We start from the raw sequence: 24,646 nt of genomic DNA, 5'->3' as shown, positions 1-24,646 counted from the left end.
GCAGTTTGCATGAAGTGTTACATAACCTCCTGGCAGCAGCAGGGCAGCCTTCATGAAGCCGAGCAGTGCGTCTCTAACACGGCAGGTAACACAGATTTACCCTGCTAAAAAAAAAAAAAAAAATCTATTTAACAGCATTCAACCCCTTTTTTTTCTTCAGCATATTATTTGGTCAGTCTGGTGGTTGTTGACGCAGAGACACCCAGAAGCTGCGTCTCTCTCATCTGAGAGCCCCTCCCTCTCTCCATCCTCTCTGACTCCAGCATCAGCATCACTGTGTGATGCATCACCACTGTGATGCTGCCATCATAAGCCGGAGAACAAATTCCCCGTTTAACGATCGTGAAGGGGGATTCGTCGTATATTTTGTGAATGGTTATTATTATGGTCGGCTGCATTCATTTGTAAGTACCAACCAGGCCTATATATAATGTGTTACTGGATGCGACCCCATTCAGACACATAATAGACCACACGACTCGCTTGCTTGGCTGTTGCTATTTTTATATTTTGGGCTTGTGCGCAAATCTTTGTGGGTGAATAATACATTTCTCTCTTTCAGCCGGAGGTTTTTTTCCAAGGACATCGATCAGTGAGCCACACGGTGCTGCAGAGATGTGGGACGCAGCCTCTTTCTGTTTTTGATGCTGATGAGTTTATATTAGAGTTATAATCGGTCATATCTGGGTTCAAGCTCTCTGCTGCTCTCTCGGTTCATAAGGATGCGACGTCATGACTCGATCGCTGCTGCCCTCGCTGCCAGATGTTGCAGATGTGCTGCAGCTGCACAGATAGACGCTCCTCTTGCTCTCGCTGCTGTTTTTTTGGGAGGATGCTTCTGTAAGTCCTCGCTTTGTGCTCGGTGCAGATCGCATTCATATTTCTTTTTGCGTAAAATGATACCTGGATCTGCCGCATCAATGCTGCCGTCTGCAGAAGCTGCGAAACTGTACCAGACCAATTACGTCCGCAACTCGCGTATGATCGGACTCCTCTGGGCCATCTTCACCATCCTGTTCGGCATCGTTAACGTGATCATCTTCTCGCAGCCCTACTGGATCGGAGATGGCGTGGACACTCCGCAGGCCGGATACTTCGGCCTCTTCCACTTCTGCTCCGGAGACGGCATCGCCAGAGAGCTGGACTGTCAGGGCAGCTTCACGGAGTTCGCTGCGATCCCCTCCACCGCCTTCAAGGCCGCCTCCTTCCTCATCGGGATGTCCATGATGCTGGTCTGCTGCTGCATCGGCTGCTTCAGCCTCTTCTTCCTCCTCAGCACCTCCACCGTGTACAAGATCTGCGGCTGGATGCAGGCAGCATCAGGTAAGAGACTTTACCTCCTATAGTGGGCTGCAGGGGGATGGAGGGGACCTTGAAAGGGGCTGAGGATAGTTTATAATCACTGTATTGATGAATGCATGACAACATATAGTTTATGGTCACTGTATTCATGAATATGTATGCATGACAACATAGTTTATAATCACTGTATTGATGAATGCATGACAACATATAGTTTATGGTCACTGTATTCATGAATATGAATGCATGACAACATAGTTTATAATCACTGTATTGATGAATGCATGACAACATATAGTTTATGGTCACTGTATTCATGAATATGTATGCATGACAATATGCTTATGTATCAGTTAAGTTGTTGCAGCAATTTTGGGGTTGATACCATTTGTTACACCAATTTGGTGCTTAATTTAACCATTTTACCACTCAAGAATTGATCAAAATGATCAATAATCCCTCCAAAATACCACATTAAGACACTAAGACCTTGAGGAACACCATAGAAAAAGCCATGCTGTGATTTGTCATCAAAAGCTTTTGACATTTGGAGATTTCTGCAAGAATAGGTGATTGGATGGCGAGCACTTCTGTTCTGGGAACTGCTCCGAAACCCCCTTATTGTCAATGTACTTATTCACAACATGAATGCATGACAACATGGTATCTTCCAAGCTACACTGAACACAGTCCTAAAAAATAAATGTTGGGCCCTCTAGGGACAAGATCTTAAGTGTCTGAGGGGCCTAAAGTCTTTCTGATAAGGTCTGTGGTGGCAGTTTCTGTTAAAACAAGACACAAACCAAAGTCACAATTTGTCTTTAAAGAAATTTAATAAAAAAATCATATATTAATAAGAAAAGCATCTGCAGAGGGACTCCTGTAGTGGGCTGCAGGGGGATAATGGAGGGGACCTTGAAAGTGCTGAGGATAGTTTATAATCACTGTATTCATGAATGCATGACAACATGATATCTTCCCAGCTACACTGAACACAGTCCTAAAAAAAAAAATGTTGGGCCCTAGGGACAGGATCTTAAGATAAGATAAGATGAACCTTTATTAATGCCCAGAGGGAAATTCAGGTGTCAAAGCAGCAACATCAGCAAACAGGGTGAAACAAAGGAGAGGTAAAGGTATACAAAAAATATAAAAACAATAAATAGAGATATAAAAGATAGAGTTAATGGGTGAACATAGTGTATGCAGTCCATCAATAAATAAATGTAGTATGTACATATGTGCAGTCTATAAAGTGGTATATAGGATGTAAAGTAAGTGTAAAGTGTGCCAGTGGTTAGAGTCCAAGATGGTTGCAGATAGTGCATGTTTAAAGGTCTTAAAGTCCTCATAGTTCTCATGTGGGGTCAGTCTTGGTTGTGGAGCCTGATGGCTACCAGCATGAAGGACTGACCCAGGCGCTTTGTGTCCCCAACATGCCACGGCAAAGAAGAGTACACTGGCTACTACAGACTGGTAAAACATCTGCAGCAGCCTATTACACACATTGAAAGACCTGAGCCTTCTCCTGTAGAGGGCCTCGGTGTTGTCATTCCAGTACAGTTTACTGTTCATATGTACTCCCAGGAATTTGTAGGTGTCCACCACCTCCACCTCCTCCCCTCGGATGGTGATGTGAGTTCGGGGCCTCTAGCTCCGCCGGAAGTCCACCACCACTTGGTCTTTCCAATGTTGAGCTGGAGGTGATTGTTATCACACCACCCTACGAAGTTCTCCACCAGGGCACTGTACTCCTCCTCGTTGTCATCCGCGATGAAGCTGACGATGGAGGAGTCATCGGAGAACTTCTGTAGGTGGCACGTACCCGAGTTGAAGCGGAAGTCGGAGGTGTAGGTGGTGAACAGGAAGGGTGACAGCACAGTTCCTTGGGGGGCGCCGGTGTTGCTCACCAGCACATCTGACAGGCTGCCCTGCAGTCTGACATACTGTGGTCTGCTGGTGAGGTAGTCCGTAATCCAGGCCACCAGGCCATGATCTACCTGCAGCGCTGAGAGCTTCTCAGCTAGCCGGAGTGGCTGGATAGTGTTGAAGGCGCTGGAGAAGTCGAAGAACAATATTCTGACGGTGCTGTGCGGTCTCTCCAGGTGTGTGTAGGCTCTGTGGAGCATGTAGATGATGGCATCATCCACACCGATGTTTGCCTGGTATGCAAACTGCAGGGGGTCCAGGGAGACGCTCACAAGGGGCTTGAGGTGCTGCAGAACCAGTCTCTCAAAGATCTTCATGACGTGTGACATCAGAGCAACTGGCCTGTAGTCATTGGGGGTGCTGAGGTGTCCCTTCTTGGGCAAAAAATGTCTTTCTGATAAGGTCTGTGGTGGCAGTTTCTGTTAAAACAAGACAGAAACCAAGGTCACAACTTGTCTTTCAAGTAAATTTAATAAAAAAGCATATATTAATAAGAGAAGCATCTGCAGATGGACTCACCTGAGTGGGCTGTGGCAAGTGAGCCCCGAACACAAAACTTGTCAGGCCTTTATACATACTAATACAAAACACACAGACAAGTAAAAAATAATAAAGTGAATCATTATCCTTAAGTGAGCACAGAACAGACAACAGAGCATCACAAGACATAACAAGTACTTCAGCCCTCTGTTGTTTACAGTCACAGAAGACAAAACTGTCGGGTCACTGTTTAATGCTTATGGTGACGAGGTCTGCTAGATGTGAGGCGCTGAGATTCTCTAAAGGTACATGGTTCACTTTGGCCTCCTGAGATATGAAAATTTCCATTACAGTTCCTTGGCATGACGCGTTGTGGAAACCCCTTACACTGGGGGTGGATTTGAATTTGATTGATCAGTTGTTTAGATAAATGATTCGTCAGTGGGAGCAGCCGAAGTGAAGATAAGCAGACAGTGTCCAGGATCTCTTCTGGAGCTGTCAGCCAACACACTGCTGAACACACAGTGCTGTCCATGGTGCTGAAGTGTTGCTCAGGACATTACTGGTTCAGTTACTGTTTGACTGTGTAAGCTACAGGTGTAGTAATCTCAGTTTATTTCAAAATATATAAATAAAACCTAGCATTTACAAATATTACTGATATAAATAAACCATCTGCAACTGAAAATCACTTTTAGTATCTGCCTTGTGTTTTATATCTTTTATTATCAAAAATATCCAATATCACAATCAGACAACTATTTACAAACTACAAATGTTTAAATCCAAAATGTGCAAAAGGAATGACTAAAATGTCCCACAACTAGAAAAGTCAAACCCACACAAAAAACTGATTGCACAAAAAAAAGTCAAAATCAAAATGCTTAAACCAACATAAGAGAAACCATACCCCTATAATTGAACTCCACATCAAAATCAATCAGAATCAAGCCTTGTGTTTGCATGTATCAGAAAACCTGTCAGGCAATTTGGGAGTAATAGCAGGTTCTAATTAGTAACCTCCAATTAGGCCAATTAGGCCAATTAGCCCCAATACTGATCTTAATAAGCAGAAACGGTATTGGCCATGAAGTGGCCAGTCCACATTAAATACAGTTTCTTTGTCAATGTCTTTATTCAATTCAAATTGTTTCCTCTATCACTTCGTCCAGTCATGGCGGACCACTTTTCACAGTTTTCAGTGACCCCTCAATCCTTTAATCCTCTTATTTCACCACATGAAAATGGTCCAAGTGAGTTCCACACAGTGAGGTATACAGATCAGTATACTCGGTCTGCAACTAACGATTATTTTCATAATCTGCTGATTATGTTTTAGATTAATCGATTAATCGTTTGGTCTATAAAATGTCAGAAAATAGTGAAACATGTCCATCCCACTTCCTCAATGTCCAAGGTGATGTCTTTAAATGTCTTGCTCTGTCACTCAAAAACCCCAAACAGCGTTATCTGCCATTTTTGCATGAAAAACGATTTAATAATTAATTGATTATCAAAATAGTGGGCGGTTAATTTCATTATTGATTGACTAATTATTGCAGCTTTAATCCAATCACACTGGTATTGGATCGGTTCTCTGTCTTGGCAGATACCCTGAGTTAAGGTATGGGACTCGGTATCAGGAGAGAAAAAAAGTCGAATGGTTGCATTTCTAGTTCCAATCCTGTGTTTTGAATTTTGGTGGGCGGTGCAACATTATTACACAGCTTTGTTGATTACTGTGATTACTCTGACTCTTCTTGGTCAATCACAGCATTCTATGGTCTGTCATTTCTTTATAGCAGACTGTTGCTACATATAACTGACCGTTGCTATGGGCGCAGTTCTGATCTCGGCCTCTGGAGGACCATTTTTGTGTCAAATTATTAATTTCTTAAGTAAGTAGCCGTGTAATAAGCGGGATAATGTACAGCTAGCAGGTCATTGTTGTGAAATAAACCCCTTCAGAGCGATGTGGCATTGATATATAGAGATATTGGTACCTTAATGTTTACCATGCTTCTTTGGTTTTCATCATAACCCTCATAATAATACATCACCACAACATAAGTGCACACGTACGCAGCCTATTTCTCTGAAAAGCACACATCTCTTTTCATTATTGGTCAGAAATGATGATCCAGTGTATTTGGATAATATAATGTAGAATTTATAGATGTAACTTTTTTTTGAGACTGCGTGACCACATTTAATATGCACTTAATTGCATGATAAAACTTGTATAGAACCTAAGAGGTATACTGTAACTACAATACAGTCAAATATAATGTGAATTGTTTTTGCATGACCTGCAGTCTATCCTCAGCTCACAGGTGCGTGCGTGCGGATGTTTGTGTGGTAGAGTTAGGGGTGCTGAGGGTGTTTAAATGTTGTTGAGGTCAGTGGTTCAGCTGCTGGCAGCATTTTGTCACTATAACTGTGAGCTAATGTCATCCAGCGTGAGCAGAGGCCTCCGTCATCTGAGAGGAGTCCAAGCGTTGTCAAACATCACGTCTGCTCAGCTGAACGCAGTGGGTCGAAGCAGCCGGCTTCCTGTTCTCAACGACCACAAATGAGGAGGGGGATTATTTGGAACAGCTCCGGCTCAGTGTGTTATGCTGGGATGAATTAATGCAATAAGCCTGTTTAATGAGGAGGCCGTCGGGCTTTGTGCTTCTGTAGCTAAGAGATGAAAGAGAAAGCCAAGAGGAGAGACCCTGACCACGGCAGGCTGGCACAGGGAAGCCTAATGAGGAGGCCTGGCTGCTTAGCGCTGTCAAACTCCATTACGCTTAGCTGAAGGTTAAACTCACGCTGCCTTCGCCGTGGAGGACAGGTGGCCCACTGGCATCTGTAATGGGCCCCTCACTGTCAGCTGATGTTTTGATAGAGGAGGTACAAATCATCAGTATGAGAGTGATAAATGGCAGGCCAAAATGTGTGTGCGTGTGTGTGCAAGAGAAAGAGGAAAAGGGAGAGAGAAACCATTCCTTTTATTTCTTTACATTTTGGTAACAAATGTATGCCACATCTCATCTCATGCCAATAAATGTTTTCTGATTGTAAGTGTACATTTTATAGAGAGGTGAAGTCCCGGCCCTTCCGGTGGACCCCATAGGACTTTATTTAAGAAAGAATATGAACGGTAGTCAATGGCAAGAGACAAATATTCTTTTGATCCCGTTTAAATTGCACCATGAATCACACATATCATGTTTGTCAATTTAAAAGATAATTTTGCAAGTTAAGAAAATCTCAGTTTGTCGTAGAATCATTTAGTTTTGTGTGAAACTGCTCAGTTAACTACATCTCTCGTCTCGCACAATAAACGTCACCCACACTAGCTATAGCTATCTAACTTAGCTATGTTCCACGCACAAATGTAACGTTATCTTGATTTGATTTATCCAGCGACTCCTGGTCTTTTTATCAGCCGGGAAGCGAAAGAATGAGCAAGACCCGTTGCTGGTGAGAGTACATCCCAGAACGAAACACACAGGCATCGTAGCTTTAAATTGACAAACATCATGTAAAATATTTGTCTCTCGCCGTTGACTACCGTTCATATTTTTTCAGAAATGAGGTCCCATGGCGGTCCACCGGACTTCGCCTCTCTACAGTTATATCTAGGGGTGTAACAATACATTGATCTGGACCGATATATCGATTCAATAATCAACAATCCAATATCATTGATGCAAAGTGAAAATATCGATACATATTATGTTTAAGACACACCTTTATTTTGAAATTCCCACTCTATATTTATTCTTTTCATTAAAAAGAACGGCCTGTTTTTCATTTAACTGTTTGGAAGAGCTCAGTAATAAAATTGTCAAATTATATTTTAGTTGCTTCTGTGAGTTGATATCAACTCTTGTATCGATCGCAGGCTCCTGAATTGAGTCAAATCAAAATCGTATTGAGTCAGCAAATATCTTACCGTTGTCCAAAGAATCAATATGATATTGTATCGTGACGAAACTTGTGATGTACACCCTAGTTATTTCCCTGTCTTTGTTGCAGAATTATATGATGTGAAAAAATGGCATATAGCAAAACAAGACCTTGCCTCATTGAGAAAAAGAGCTATTCAGACACTCCGACTCAATATCAAGGTCACACTGTACGTGTTGGCTCTATATGTAATTTAAGTGATGCCACACTCGCAGCAGCTTTCACAAATCCCCTCGGGCTGAGGCCGGAAGGTTGTGTATAAACACTTAACAACATATAACAAATTCACGCCGTCACACGGAGCTCCTTTTCCAGTGAATCAGCCGGTGGGAGCCAATCACGATCTCTCTCTCCAGGAGGAGAGTTTTCTGTGAAGCCCAGGTCAAAAACAAGGCTGAATATTTGATGAGAAAGCAAACCACCAGGATACATTAGACCTCTCAAAATGTCTACCAAACAAAGCTGAGTGCTGCAGAAATGCTCCTGCGTCCATCCTGCCCTAGATGGACTCGTATCCTTCTTTTACCTCGCCAGAGCTATTTCTGTCTGTGCATCTGCTCACGTCCATGGCATGCAGATGTAAGCATGTTTTTTCCCCCACTGAGCCGAGAGCAGCAAGATGCACAAGCTCTTTAACCTTATCTCTGTCTGTTTCCTCCACACCCTCCTGTGCATCTCAATTTGTTTCACCTGCTCATTTTGACCTCACAGTATTTCTTTTCATACCTTTTCTTTTCTTCAACTCCCCTCTCCTCTTTCCTCTTCATAACCTTGTTCCAGTGAGTACAGTCTGTCCATTTCGTTCTCCATCTTTTTTGTCCTGCAGTTCTTCAGGGGTCTGCACGCTAATTAACTAAGAAGACTGTGAGGTCACTGATAATTACTTCGCAGTTTTACACCCCGTCTACGTACTCTGTTATGACGGCTGCCAGCCTTTTTCTATATTTGGTGAGATTTTGTTTCTCCTCAAAAAACATATGAGTCACACCTGTGAATAAGCAAGATTTAGGCTTTGTAAAGTCAGCAGAACAAATGTGCAGACTGAGGGCGGCCTATTTGGAAAAATACAGACTAGATTTACTTAGCAGTCAGATGTCTATTTTTCCCTCTTTTTGTTTTGGTCTGTTCTGTTAGTGTGGGCTTGGTTGTGTGGATGTTGTGGATGAAATAAAAGGTTTGCTTTAGAATTCACAGGGTAGCAAAATTACAAAATTGCATTCGGAAAACATCCTCTGCTTCTTTGTTGACAACTGACCGTAGTTATGGTTTATGGTGTGAGGGTTTCATGCCTCATTATACAATTATAAGATTCATTAATTTTGTCAATTAATCGACAGTTGGTTTGTCAGAAAGTTGTGAAAATCTACATTTTTTCCAAGGTGACGTCTTCAAAGTACTTTTTTGTCCAACAAACAGTTAAAAACCGAAAGATATTCTGTTTATTATCACATAAGACAAAGAAAAAAACAAACCCTCACAATTGAGAAGCTGTAGTTAGAGAATATTAGGCATTTTGCTTGAAAAATGACTTAAACAATTAATCAATTATCAAAATAGTCAAAACAGTATTTTCTGTCAATCAACTAATTAACTAACTACTTGTTGATCTAAACCAAATTACAACATACTGTATAACTTAGTTACTGGTCTGACACATGGACTGTATAAAATATGAACGTAGTCTCCATGACGTCTCCCATAGGTTGATAAAGAGCCGTTGTAAAGCTCAAAGTGGGTGGCTCCGGCCGTCATCATCTTGACAGTGACAACACAGCCTAACACCCAGCTAATCCATAAATGGGCAAAGACGTGGATCATTGTCGCCATGTCGTTTTTGTCGCTGTCCGTCTCTTTGTAAGTAAAGAAAAAGTACTATTACACTATATGTTATTTTCATTACATGTATATGAAATATATGAGTAAATATATATGTATACGAGTATGTGTACCAGTACGCTATATACATTTATATAAATAGAGCTTTCAGTTAAAATATATTTTAGATAAAGATGAATAAAGATCAAACAAGAGGCATCTACACAACAAAACCTTAAACCTGTACTACTGGACAGTAGTGAGAAAGGACAGCGGGAAGATAAAAGGTAAACATACATGACAATATAGAGAACAAAGAACTGGGAGATAACATATGAGAGAGTGTGAAGACAGACCGACAAAAGAAAAGAAATCAGATACCAGAGCTCGGTAAAGACATGCTGATCCTTTGGGTCACCTCCTTCTTTCTCTCTGTGTATCGTTATCTGTTTCTCTGTGTCTGACTCTCACTCCTAAGGTCCATTAGCTCTATTGAGAGGCTGGTTTTGAAAGGACCATTAATACAGCCCAGCCGAATGCAGAGGTGGAAAGTGGTGGAGCTCGGCATGAGAGCAGCCGTCTGCACAGTTCACTGCAACAGGATCAGACCTGCGTGTTCAAGCTCTCCAGAGTTAATGTTGCAAATGAGCACTCTTGTCTGGATACCTAAAAGCACATTAGTACTTGACTGAGGAAAAGGCTGATTACATCGGTTACATTTTTGTGTTGCTTTGCTTCCTGTGTTTGTGCGTGTATGTGTGCATGCTTCACATAGCAACACTCAGTTTATTCGGGACACATAATAAATGCACGTCCTGTGTCTGCGTGCTAATACATGACCATCAGTGCCCAGGGCTTAACTAACTTTTTAGGCCACATGCATCTTTGTTGAATTACAACTTCCTCAAGTTACCAATCCCAATGATGCTATAGAAAAAATTAGCATATAAATTAAACACATTTCTATTAAAATGCACACAAGAGTTGACTTTAGTTCGATGAAGTGCTGTTAAGCTTTGTCAATAATTGCCTTAATCCCAAAGTAGTAAACAAAGAAAATGTTGCCCAAAAAGTTATATATTAACTTTCAGCACATTAGAACTTTTTCATCTTCGACTGACTTCTGCAGCTTTTTTTGTCATTCACCCTTGAATGACCTTCTGCATCTTATCTGCATTGAGTTTACTCACTTGAACTCAATGCGACACTCATAATCCTTCATTCATTATTCACTTCATTTCACATTATACTGCTCCATCAATGCCAGTTTAATAGTATTTATCCATAGTTCACTTAAATTTGGTTTAACTTTGTGAAGTACTAAAGACAAAGCTAATGCAGTGAAAGGAAGTTCAAAATGTCACCACACTACTATCGATCTATTGGCAGAAAATAAGAATTGTTGTGTTTTCGTTACCTTAGAATGAGCTGTTCATATCTACATAGGGAGCGGGTCCTCTTCACGCAGCCGGCCGCCATGTTTCTCCAGTAGCTCAGAGCGAACAAACCAAACACTGGCTCTAGATAGGGCCATTCGCGTTTTTTCAGGTTTTCACATTTGCCATCATAGTTCTCCTACACTTTTGGCACACACAGAAGAAGTTTCAATTGGTTGCAATCTGCAACCTCACCACTAGATGTCGCCAAATCCTACACACTGCACCTTTAAAGCTGCTGAATGAATATTCATAAATTTAGAAAGCAATCTAATGGGAATAATGTTAAGTGGATGGATCATGGGAGAGATAAACCAGCGACTGATCAACAGTAAACTGGTATTTTCCATTTTCAATAAATGAAAAAATAATGGAATGATTTTACTCTTTGAGGCCTACCAATTCCACAATACACCCCCGATCTCATCAATAAACTACCTGTGGCCTTTCAAACCAACTTCATAAGTGTGCACCTCTTCTCTACAATCTATGTAGTCTGAATCTGTCCAGTTGTATGAATGTGCAGCATCCTCAAAACCTTCACAAAAGATGCACTGGAACGTCCACACTGCAGCCTGTGACAGGAGGTTGTGCTTACCTCGGACCTTTTTGTTTAGAGCAGTCTGTGGCAGTTTGGGAGCTGCCGGTTACCATCATCATGTTAGAAACAGTTTAATATGTCCAGTCACTCGTGCTGCTGCAGCTACGTACAGAGCATGGAGTGATGTCTCTCTACGGCACATCAAGTCAGATACCCAGTGGGGCAGATTTGTGTAACGCTGGATAGTGAAACAACATGGGAGAGTGTTGTCTGCTGTTATTACAGAAAATAGTGGGAAAGAAAATTTCCCAGAGTTTCTATGCCTCTATGAAAGAATGAGAAGCCGGGGTTCAAATTGATGTGAGTGACACAACAAATAAGACCAGACAGATTTAGAAGCAACAGAAATATGAATCCTCTGCAGAGTTGCTCTCAAATCCTAAATAGGCTTCAGAAATCTTGGCTGAAATCCACACTGGTCGTCTGGGGGACACGACAGTTGCAGTCACATAGTGAAGAGCAGTGACGACAACTGGTTCGGAATCAATGCAGAGCCGATCTGTATGCTCACTGGGTCTTTTCAGAGGCAGCGCTGAAACCGAATGTGCTGACCCGCAACCTTTTTGCAATCAAATCAACTGGATGCACAACACTGCCTGGTGCACTAATCCACACATGGCACCTTTGCAGGAGGCGAGATAGGGATGATGTCTAGAGTGCAAACTAAACGCCGTGGTTTTCGTTTAGAATCACACAACGACAATCAATCTTGCCCGTTTTCCTCACGTCTACACAGGTGATGTGTTTTCAAATCACGTCTGCATTAACAGCCTTCTTAGAAACACATGCAGCTAGTGGAACCATCTAATTATAGCCTGCGGGAACCATCATCCATGCAGCTCACAGTCCTGCTGATGGTGGATAGCAGGAGGAGAGGATGGATGATGGATATCTACACACACACACACACACCATCATACATATTGCACACACACACTCACTAATTTACATACAATGCAAGAGAGATTCACAGGGATGCCTGTGCTGCTGTTTTGCATATTTGTTGATTTAATGCTCATGTGGGGAAGCAGAACAGTTGTTTTAATTTAAGAACATGGACATCAAACCAAACAAATCAATGCTGATTAATTAGCTCGCACTTTGTGAGTTTGGCTGTAGCGCTGTGGAGTAGAAACTCTAAATGCCAGCCAGCTCATCGCCATGACTCCCCTGTGTTTTGTGTCCCTGTAGCCCTGCAGGGTGCAGACTATAGATTAGAGTTAATCCCTGTGATCTGAGAAGTGGCCTGGCTCAGGCCGGAGCTCAGGCTGGAGAGGCTGCTGATTTATCCCACAGGGGGAGGGATCAGGTGGGACGCCAAGGACACTGTGACCCATGCAAAAAAAACGTCCATCCTGTAGTGACAGTAATTCACATGTTGGTGTATGATGTGCGTAGATGCACAGTGATAGAAAGTAACTAAGTCCTCAAGTACTGTACTTAAGTACAATGATGAGGTATTTCCATTATATGATGATTTATACTTCTACTTCACTACATTTCAGAGCGCAATGCATTTTTCATTCTACTACATTTATTTAACACTGCTATCGTTACTAGTTTTTTTTCAGATTAAAGGTGCTCTATACGATATCCAGAGCATCCAACCAACTATTTACTATGTAAAGATAAAGAGGAGTAATGTCTAACTGAGCGGAGAATGAAGTCGCTCTCCCACTGTGTGTGTTGTAATCTGAGCTTCTCTGTGATTTGTCGACATAGCCTTGGCAGGCCGGGCGTGCTTTTAGTGCATGTGAACATGCCCCACTGGCTAGCTCACAGCCGCTGCTCTCATATCAGTTACAGCTGATAACGCCGCCCCGACCGACGGTGCCGTTGCGGAAGCGTAGCACCCACCCTCCGGTTCCCCCTCAGGTAAACACTGTTAGCTCTATCAGCACTTGTTTTCACTGTTAGCGTTGTTAGCCGCTGGCTCAGCCGGCGCCATGTTGAGAGCCGTTGAGAGGCAATAGAAATGCTCCCAATCTCGCATTTAGTGCCTTTAAAATTTTCAATACAAAACATATGATCAGTATATAAAACATGACATATTATTATTGATTAAATCTGCCAAAAGTATATGAAGCAAGCTTCATCTCGATCAACTACGACATTAAAGCACTGCTTCCATATTAATGCATTAATGATAATGGACGAATAATATGATAATATGTCACTGACAGGGAGCATTCTGCTTAATCAGTGCGTTAACTTTTGTTCCTTTAAGTACATTTTGTTGCTAACACTATAATACTACTAATAATAATAATAATAACACTACACTTTTAATATGCCTCTGCGCCGGCGACAGTCGTGACCAGAGGCATTATGTTTTGGGGTTTGTCCTTCCGTCCAACCGTAGCTTTTTCGTGAACATGATATCTCAGGAACGCCTGGAGTTAGTTCTTGGACTCAACAATGAACTGATTAGATTTTGGAGGTCATAGGTCACTGTGACCTCACAAAACATGTTTTGGGCCATAATTCAAGAATTCATATGTTAATTATGATAATTTCACACAAATGTCTAACAGGATGAAATGATAACGTGATGACAATTTGGACAGACATGGATGTTAACCCGCAACTTGCCTGGTTGGCGGAGATAAACAACCGCGAGGCAGTAATTGTAGTTTAAGTAAACATTTGTAATGGAGTTGGAGTTGCTACTTTTACTTCAATAATGTGAATACTTCTATGCAAAACATATAAAAGTACAATGCATTAATTTCTGCAGCTGCAGTAGTTTCTGAGTCAGACTCGGCCTTAAGCACTTTTATGTTAGAAAGTCGTGGCTGGAGGGAACATTTATGAAATCTTGCATTTTCATTATTACAATTATTTTTTTATTTTCACTGAAAATGCTGTGATAAAAATAATGTAACTGCATCATCATTGGTTGGTGCTCTGCCGCAGCCCCTCAGTCTGTCCCTGGTGGATACTCCTGATGTTAACTGTTGACTGAGAGAGCGCTGCCTCAGCTGTAGCTGTTTGCCTCCATCGTCCCTGAACTGGTGGCCAACTCAGTGTTTTCATAGAGAATTCAAAGGTCTCTTTTGATCCCCATTGCCCTTGCCGATCTTTATCCTCTTTGGAGGTGCAGACTGCATCTGGACCTGTTACATAAGCCCTCCACCCAGCCTGCTCACTGCGGTTTACTGCACTCCCTCCACCCTCTACCTCCACATCCCCACCTCGGCTTTAACCTCAAGTGCTACATTTATTAAAGAGGCACATGTCTCACTCTTGTGTCAACCTTGAGTGTAGTCACTTGATAATTTCAGAGCACGCCGTGTCCCTCCTACTGCATGTCCTGCTTCACCTGAAGGCATTCGCAGCCTGTTCTCCTTTCTAACGCCAACTTCAATCAATGTGTAATAATGAGGCGCCGTCACACCGGATGGTCTGTGTGGGCATTAAGAGTCAGAGCGCACACGCTCTCTGAATATACACCATTTGGCCAAAGTAGACAGGATTTAAAAAAAGAAGAAGAGGATATTACTGTAAAGATGACAAGTCACTGATCATTAACTTCAAGGAGACAATGAGATGGATGAGACAGACAGATGGCGTTCCAGATGTACCGTAGCAACCACTTTACACATTACTAGCTCAGACATTTCTTAAGTTTTAAGTTGTTGTTTTTTTAATCATCTTTTTATTGTTTCCTTAAGAAAAATGACCTAAACCATAATAAATAAAGTAATATGTATATATAATAACAGATAGTAACTGTATATTGAAAAAGAAATTATTCAAAAACAAGTGAGGAGAAATAATAATAATAATAATAATAATAATAATAATAATAATAATTAAAATAAATAAATAAGAAATATAAAAATTATATAATAAATCAAAAATCGTAAATAATAATAATAATAATAATACAACGTAAACCAAAACAAATAAAGTAATATATACATATAATAACAGATAGTAACTGTAAATTGAAAAAAGTATTCAAAAACAAGGGAGGAGAAATGATAATTGAAATAAACAACAAATATATGAAAATATATCATTAAAAATGGTAAATTATATAATAATGATAATAATAATAATAATATTAGGAAGAAATATAAAGAGATACAATTAAATAAATGATTAAATTAAATTATTAATAAATTAAGTTATAAATACATATAATAATATAAATATAATAAATATTTCACCCTCTCCTGTCAAGTATAATCTTTTTCATTTCTATTTCCTTTTATCCATACATCAAACCCCTTGTCCAGACGCTGTAGTCAAATTCATATTTCTAAAGATCTCCTTTTTGCTGAGCTTTATTCCCTATTGTAAAAGTCAGAGTGCTTCCCGCAGCCTACAGGTACGCTATAATATTCAATATGTTCATGTGGGAAGATTATTTGCAGCATTGCAAGATGGTTTACAAAGTTTTTTTCCAAGACTTGTTCTGGTAGAGAACAGAGATGATTTGATGAAACAAGCCATTTCTTGCTCCTTCTAATCCTTTGAATTGAATTGATAGGTTTAGCTGTGGGCATTATGTGCTCGTTGTGCAGAAAATTGCTGAAGATGTTGACAGAGCGGGATACAGAGGATGCCTCGAAGCTCCTTGCTCCCTTCCAGCAACTGCCGAGTTTTGCCAGCAACTGAAGCAGAAATAGATTTTGGACTGTAGACAGCTCATCTCAAGACACATGCTCCTCATCTTCCAGGGGAGATAGTTGGAGTCAGTTTTTAAAAGTTTCTCTCGCTCCACTTTCCACTGTATCCTTGACACTTCGGAAATATATATTTTTTTTTAGAGAACTGTCTTATATTTGTGTCCAGCCAGCTGTCTAAACGAATGCTCATCTCCAGTCTATGCTGTGTCAAACTAGCAAACTAACTTCTATATATTTCTCATTATTTTTTTCTCATATAGCCACATAAACTGACACATATTATACACCAACACAAGTAACACAAGAGGCTATATACTGAATATATACTGTATTTCTAAAACAGCACTATCATCACATTTATAACCCTCTTTCTTTATTCTCTTTCCCATAACTGGACCACAAAGTAGCCTTAAGTGGCGACACATTTTCACACTCCATTTAGTCCCTCTATATACAGTAGATCATGCACACTTAATTGCCCCATTTATCTGGATGCAGTTATGTCATAGCATCGTCATAGTCTTTGGCCATGTCTTCTGTTCTTGGTGCTCATTGACTCATCTCTGGAGCCAGAGAGAAGTCCTGATTGTCCAGCGTGAAGAAGAAGAAGAAGAGGGGGTTGATGCTGCAGCCCACGCTTCATTAGAGTCTGGACTGGACTAGGAAGGAAAGATTAATCAGTCCCATTCTACGCCCTCACCATTCAACTACGTTATGCTCACAGAAGAAGCTCTGTAGGTGAACCGTATTTTCTTTACTGAGTTATGAGAATTATATGAGGAAGACCAGTCAAAGACATGGTTATGGAAGCCTATACATAGCCTGTGAAATGGAAAAGGAAGAATAGCAGAAATAACTGGGGAGCATATAGAGCGTGTTGAGTTGAGGATCAAACCACAAGGACAGGCTCCCCGTGGCAGCAGAGCAAGATGAAACAAATTCAGACTTTCACAGGCTCAGATTATCAACTGAAATCCTTTTGGATTGTGGCAGATAATCATGTTCAATCCCAGCAAATACAGCATATCACTTCCTGAAAATATTGTCCATAAGCTCTACAGTACAGTGGCCACAAACAGCAAATTGCTCCCGATGGCCAGGCCAGTGCTTTGCACTAAACATGGCAGTTTAGCGCTATCAAAGTACCGTCCATAATCCACTAATCTTATATAAAATCAGTGATGCAACAGGTATAACTCTACAAACAGGAAGCATACTGAACATTTGTAGACTGACTTCCCGCTAAAATGCAAAATCTTACAAAGTATATTTGTCTAATTAATAGTAACAATATCTCATACTTAATAAATGACACAATCGCCTAAAATTTTAACACTTCAAAAAACATTCCAGTGAGATAAAGGGACTTGAATATCTTGTTAAGTGAAAAAAATACCGCTTTTGAACATTACAGGCTTATTATGACACACAACACTTCCTAATACTAGTGAGATATAGCTAAAAATGAGCTTTACCAGCTAATTTCAAGATCTTTTTTTTATCTTGAAAGGCCTAAATAATACATCTTATTTAAAAAAATCTTACCAGCATATTTTCACTTGTTCCATTGTCAGATTTTGTTTGCATATTATAAGCAAAAAAAACTTGTATTCATTGTTTTCATTGTGCTTATTTTTGAAGTGGCCTTTTTATTCCAGTGTGATGCCAGTGGTCAGTATGCAAGTCAACAGCAGGCAATGTTTAGAAACGTGTTGGTGCATTCAAGTGCTTGCAGGAAACGCCAACTTCCAGTACGCTTTGAAAAAAAGTCATGAAGAAATGTGAGATATACGCAGTTTGTCGTCAAACCGTTAAAACATGCAGAAGCAACCATTTGGCCGTTGAAACTTTAGGCTATTTCTCCCGCTCCCACCTCCCTCCCACAGTGTGCCGTTTGGTCTTGGGCTGCTCGTCTCCAGTCTGAGCAGCGTGAGTCATCCCAGCGCCCGGCCACACTGTCACACTGGGCCTCAGCACTGGCAGGAGTCTCACTCTGCCTGGAGCTCAACGCTAGTAACAGCGAAGCAGACAACAGATGAAGCAAGCAGATCACATTACTAACCAATGAAGAACAATCACAAGCTGTTATCTTGTTCTGTTTGGATGTGAGTAATAAGGCTGCTGTCTTTTTGTAGCTCATAAAAGATACATGGAAGACGGCACAAAGAACCCTTTGAACTGATTCAGTTCACTATTTAACCTGTGGGAGTGTAACATTAGCTATTACATTAAAGCAAACTATGCATATTCATGTGAAGCCCCACTGGGATAAACACTCAGAGGCAGTTCCCACAGCGTCTGTACCCATTCTTTCTTCTTTTTTTTTTGCTGACTTTTAGTTTTTACCTTAAATGCCACATTGCCAGCCGTGGGCTCATTCACCAGAGACGCTGACAGTTCAGTCAACACGCTCTTTTATTCACCAGCACCAAAATGTGTCACTGTGAGAAGTGACAAATGATGTACAGCACTTAAGCCGCTGTGTATATTTCACACAGAGAGGGGTTATGGTTACCGGTATATATGCATGTGTGTGTGGTAGAAGTGTATCCATATGCAGTGTGAGATAGAGCAGTTTGGGATGTGTGTATGCATAATTCAGTTTGTCACAGTTAGAGAGGAGAAAATGGGATCCACAAAAGAACTGTGGGAGTAAATGTGAATCCCTTTTCATGGCTGCTTAGTCGTACTGCAGATGTGTGAGTGATGGAAAAGTAGTGTGTATTTCCATCAGCCACACACAGTGCAATCAATGACATGCTGAAACACTGACAGCACACGAAGACTTGCAGCTGACAGTGTGCTACGCATACTTGCCAACCTTGAGATCTTAATAAAAAGGGAGGATTTCTAAGCCAACGCCTGGAGGTCTGGGGGTCCTCACCCAGAAAAGAACAAATTGAGTTTCAGAGATTCTTTTTCTGCATTCTGGCGGCTTTAAAAGAGTGAATCTCTGGCATAAACTATTATTGATCCGTTTTTATTTATTTATGCTATTTCTTTCTTTTAGTTCTCTCCATTTCTCTCTCCTTCTCTCACTCACTGAAGGTCCTTTCAGACACAACGGCACCACTGCACTCTTAAACACATTATTTCCAGTGGCTTGCGCCGCGCCACGACGGCTTTTCACTGCATTGAGCAAAGCCCAACTTTTGGCCGCTGCACACTGTGGCTGTGTCACGAGCATAGACCGCTCTCTTCCGCCGGGAAACGACAGTTGGTGTAGCTCTTTTGTCGTCCGGGTGGAAACAGTAGGGATTATACAAACTGTTCAGTTCCAGACACAGGCTAAGATAACGAAAAAGAAAAAAAAATTGAAAATTTGTCATAAATCGGGAGAAATACGAGCGAATTGTGATCCCGGGAGGAAACTGGGAGAGGGCAATGAAAAACGTGAGTCTCCCAGTAAAATCAGGATGGTTGGCAAGTATGATGTTACAGTAGAACATGAGCCAGATGCCATGGAGGTAGATTAAACCCAATTTCTTTCAAATGCAGTATACAGTTTATTTTTCTTTGTCTGCAAAGAAGATACACAAATCCAATCAAGCTGCAGTTTTGGAGGTCACACTGGACCTCCAGTCACCTAAATGACACACAAAGATTATAGGAGTCAATGGGATTATTTCAGTATCGATGGGATTTAGTTGTCTCTTTCAGGGAAAAAGAGCCAATGTGTTTTTTCTGACAAATCTGCTGCCATCATACCGTTCTGTACCATCTGCCGGTCTGGCCTCAGACTCTCCAGTAGAGCCAGTAGCACCTAATCTGCCCTACCTACAGTCTCTTACATAAGATGCTGTTATCCAACGAGCATTTCTCAGCCCAGGTTTCCGCTCACATGGAGAAAGAGACAAACAGAAAGAGGTGTGTGGATGAAACACAAAAGAGTAAATGGCTGAGAATAGCTCCGCCGAGGGGCTCCAGCATATGGTAGCCGGTGCTCGTGACGTTAGCGTGGAGGGTGCTGGGTACTTGCTGGCGGCCACACACAGGGCTGGAGCATGGCACCCTACATGGGCTCCGTCTCTCACCACCTCTCTCTCTCTCTCTCTCTCTCTCTCTCTCTCTCTCTGTATATCTGCCTCGCCCTGCAACATAATCTGCTGCTCTCTCCAGAGAGAGCGGGAAAGAGACGGAGAGAAGGGCAAAGCTGAAAGGGTAGGATGATGCCGTCAGTTAATATCTCGTCTCCGCTCCGACTGACAGCTGCATTCTGTCAGGTGTGCTGCTATTTCTGTTGCCAGGATTTTGGAGCACGCCGTTTATTATTGCAGCATGAAGTTCTGCTCAAGTGCAATGTGTGAGTGTGTGAAACCACTCAGATAATGAGATAAGGTTTTCTTGGGAAAACTTGAAGTCTCCCTATCTAGCATTCCTAAGCAGTATATAAACATTTAATGAATGAACACTATAATGTAGTTAAGAAGCTGTGAGGACATTTTAAGTGTTTACTAAGTCCTTAACACTCAGGCCGCTATTTCTGTCTTTCAGAGGTTGTACCAGGCTCAGCAAAACCAACCATGTCATGCTAGCTTGTCAGAATGCTCTAACTGATAACGCTAATATCGCTACAAAGTTACTACAAATTTTAGCGAAGAATAACTTTTTCCCAGGAGTCCCTTGACCTCTGACCTCAAGATATGTGAATGAAGATGGGTTCTATGGGTACCCACGAGTCTCCCTTTTACAGACATGCCCACTTTATGATAATCACATGCAGTTTGGGGCAAGAACCATGCAGTTGTTTACATGCAGTATAAATGTGTTATTTTCTCCTATTTCTGCATCATCATAACCTTTATTTAACTAGGAAGTCACATTGAGATTAAAACCTCTTTTACAAGTGAGAACTAGCCAAGACAGGGTCAAATAGCAGCATCCATATAACACATAAAAAGACAACGTTGAATCACGAAAGCAACAATAGGTACGTCAAAATACATTACATCACCATACAGTGCATTAACAATGCAGCATGTTGGTCATGTGTTTGCTATTTAATTGAAACAACTGCAGCTTGCAGTGACCGCTAAATTTATTCTATGTTTAAAATCATTTAAAGAGACAAGGGTCTCAAGTTTAAGCCTGGCCTGTAAATCATTCCAGGACCTAGGACCGTATTGGAACAGGCTTGTTTTTACCAGCTTCTGTACTGATAGAAGGTACTTTAAACTGAAGCCATTTATGTGACCTTAGATTATAACTGTTTTTGGAGAATTACAAACTTCCTGCTTCAGCAAGTCGGAAGTTTGCCAGAGATGATCTTATAGACTAAAATGTACCAATGTTGTAACCTCTGCAGAGTGAGGGACGATCATCCTACCATGCTGTATAAGGTACAATGATGGGTACTAAAGCCAGAATTAGTGACATACCTCAGGGCTGAGTGATACAGGGGGTCAAGTTTGGACATACTGGGGTCCCTAAACAGTCTTGGAATTGCATGAATTGTGTATCACTTTAAAGCCGAGACTCTTTTGGATCCAATGAGCCCAGTTGTATTCATGTGTGATGATCTTAGTCTCATGAAACTTAACAACCACAAACTGCTAGAGACACCGAGCATTCAGAGGATGGATGGCTTTCCTAGCTAGATTGACAATAACGGGGTTTCTGAGCGGTTTCCAGAACAGAAGTGCTCGCCATCCAATCACTGAAAAAATGCAATTCTTACAGAAATACCCCTCTAAAAAAAGGCTGAGTAAGGAGACTTAAAGTCACACTAAGACTGCAACTAACAAATATTTTCATTATTAATCTGTTGGTTATTTTTTCTTGATCAAATTGACGATAGTTTCGTCTATAAAATGTCAGAAAAGATATTCAATTTACAATTATATTAAAGACAATCAGCATTCACATTGGAAAAGCAGTGCATATTTGCCATTTTTGCCTGATAAATGACTTAAACAATTAAAATGATTATCGAAATACAATCGTGGACGATTCATTTTCTGTTGATTGACTAATCACTTAACTGATAAAATCATTTCTAAATAGGCACAGAGGAAACATGCACACTCAGACATACGCAGCCAAAATCTGAGGAACATATGAATCTTCTATACTGGATTTATTTTAGTTAGTACCACGAAAATGAATAAGCTTAATTTGTGATTAGGTGTTGTAATTTACCTTTAGTGTACTCACTATCCATCAGCTTGCCTCATGTTCTTTCATTTTGGCTACTGATTTCATACATTTACCAGAATAACTTGTATGGCGGGCAACAAGCTAATGAGACTTCTGTTACTTTCTCTGTTATGATGACCCTCTTTCTTGTATTTCACGACATAAACACATAATGTACATATATAATATATTAATATATTTTTTTATAGACTGATGACACATTGTCATTTGGCTTGTTATCTGTGGTAATAAGAAAGACACCAAGCAAGAAAATTGGCCCATCAATGCTGCTAATAATACATTCACAGTGTTTCATGTTTTTTTTAACATATGTGTATTAATTTAATTTATTTAGAATGTGCTGTACATGTTTACTGTTCAATTTATTCGTTATAATTGTTACATGTTTTGCTGAATATTTTCTCTAATATCTATTTAGTATTGATTGGCTTTTTTGCATCTATGTTGATTTGTCTACTTTCACTATAAAGTATATCCCTACTGGCATTTGCTCCAGAGCATATTTAATATACCATCTACTATTAATATATTCAGAATTCCCATATAGAAGAGTATGTTAAATATTAAAATACATAGGAATGCCACGCTGCTTTACCCACAATATATTAATTAATAAATATCTTAAAGGTTTTTTATTCTCTCTGTACAGTAAGTGTGAAAACCTTTCTTCCTTCCTTTGCATTATTAACATGGGTGTATGCTGTAAGGTGCTATAGTTTTGAATTTTGATTAAGCTCCTCATTATGTAAGTGGATGCTGTAACGGGCCTGCTGGTTATGGATTCGTTGACTCCAGGCTTACTGTAACAGTGTATGGAGGAGACATGTGCTCCTCCTCTGAGAGATGTTCATCTGCAGAAACAGGCGTATATCTTTCATGGCATTCATGACTGTGACAGATATTTCACTGCTCTGGTATATCTTGTTCTCTTTTGGTCTCCGTCCCCTGATGCTCTCAAGATTTATCGATGTACGCCTCTTTTATTCGTCTTTTTTACTGCAGCCTCAGTCTCTTTCTCTCTCACCTGCCCCAGAGCGCCGTACGCCTCTTCCCTCTCCTCCTGAGCCTCAATGTAATATTCATGATGCCGTTGAACCAAACCAAATGTGTGCAGGAGACACCCAGAAGGACCTGGAAAAGCTTTTGTAACCTTTGTAGTAAATGCATCATGAGGGAAAAGAGAAGTGTGCATTGACAGAATATCAAATGTCATTCTTCCATGGCACTCTCTCTGTTAAGTGAACGCTGTTACATAAACCCCCATGATATGCATAGCATTCATGCAGTAAGGAAAAGCACGGTTTGTGGGATCTCATTCTTCCAAGTTGAAAAACGTATTTATATCAATACACCACTATTCATGATTGGCCATTTCCGAAAGATATTTCCCTCAGGAGTTGGTAGAGACCAAAAGCAGGTTTAAAAGAGAGTGAATATTGGACTTGCATTCACCAGGTGGACAGAAACTTAACTCAAAATTAATGATAATGTTGCTCCGTAACTGCTGCTGTACTGAATAGTTCGAAGCTTCATTCATAACTATGACATTCAAATTCTAATTTAACATTTGAATGCTGTGCAGCTTATTTTTATTGCATGTCTGGTCATTCTCTTCAAACCCAGCATCTCTGCACAGTTGCAGATAAAGATTAGGCTACACTAAAATCAGTGTTTAATTCTGTGCACCGTCAATGCAGAATTATGAGCGCCGCTGCTAAAATTTCACACAATCATTAGGCTCGTTTGAGATGAGCCAGGCCTCACCGGCGCACAATGTATACCGGTTAGATTTGTGTCCGACTTGTTACCGACTTGCTCTGACGTCATGCACATGTGGGCAACGATAACCTCGCGAGATCGAGGCAGCCGCAGTTTTTAGAGCCAGGCGCCCGAGGCCCAACCACTGACTGCAAAACCCAGGGCATGATGGGAAACCTCTGCCAGATACATGCACATTTCCACATATATTTACAAACAAATATAAATCCGAAATTGGTCTGCAAATTCACGTTTTTATATAAAAAAAAAAAAATGTCTGTGTCAATCCATATTTGTTGCCGTTTAGCCTTTGAAAAACAACATTTTCACTGTGGTCAAAAACCTGTTTACTGCAGTAAAATTAGAGGTTTTCTAAAAGGACTCTGGTGCTCAGCTATGGTGAACTTTAAAAACTGTTTGGGCTGTAGGTCACAGAGTCATTTGGTGTGTAAATCAAGGACATACAGAGGCCGCTTTGTTTCCTTTCTTCTGCACTGACTGCATCAAACTCCCCCTCATAGTTATCTGCAGTTGAATAATGTCTTGTATTGCTGAACAAACCAGAGTCGGACGCT

General features: G+C 40.8%; 1 protein-coding gene across 2 annotated transcripts in view; it reads left to right on the top strand.

Annotated features, from left to right (window-relative positions):
* Positions 1-237: 237 nt before the first annotated feature.
* The window catches only part of LOC141766070 (LHFPL tetraspan subfamily member 3 protein-like), a 33,429-nt gene continuing 9,020 nt past the window's right edge, over positions 238-24,646 (top strand). Inside the window, exons 1-2 of one of the 2 annotated variants that reach the window (XM_074632515.1) lie at positions 246-404; positions 563-1,323. In XM_074632515.1, coding sequence (XP_074488616.1) covers positions 723-1,323 — 601 coding nt within the window. In that variant the 5' untranslated portion in view covers positions 246-404; positions 563-722. Of the gene's footprint in view, positions 1,324-24,646 lie in introns of both variants that reach the window. The other variant, XM_074632513.1, reaches the window with a different exon arrangement.

The sequence above is a fragment of the Sebastes fasciatus genome, chromosome 4 (genome assembly GCF_043250625.1).
Source record: "Sebastes fasciatus isolate fSebFas1 chromosome 4, fSebFas1.pri, whole genome shotgun sequence".
In the NCBI taxonomy this organism is placed as follows: Eukaryota; Metazoa; Chordata; class Actinopteri; order Perciformes; family Sebastidae; genus Sebastes; species Sebastes fasciatus.
The sequence above is the reverse complement of the archived record's forward strand: the minus strand, read 5'-3'. Positions and strand labels throughout refer to the sequence as shown.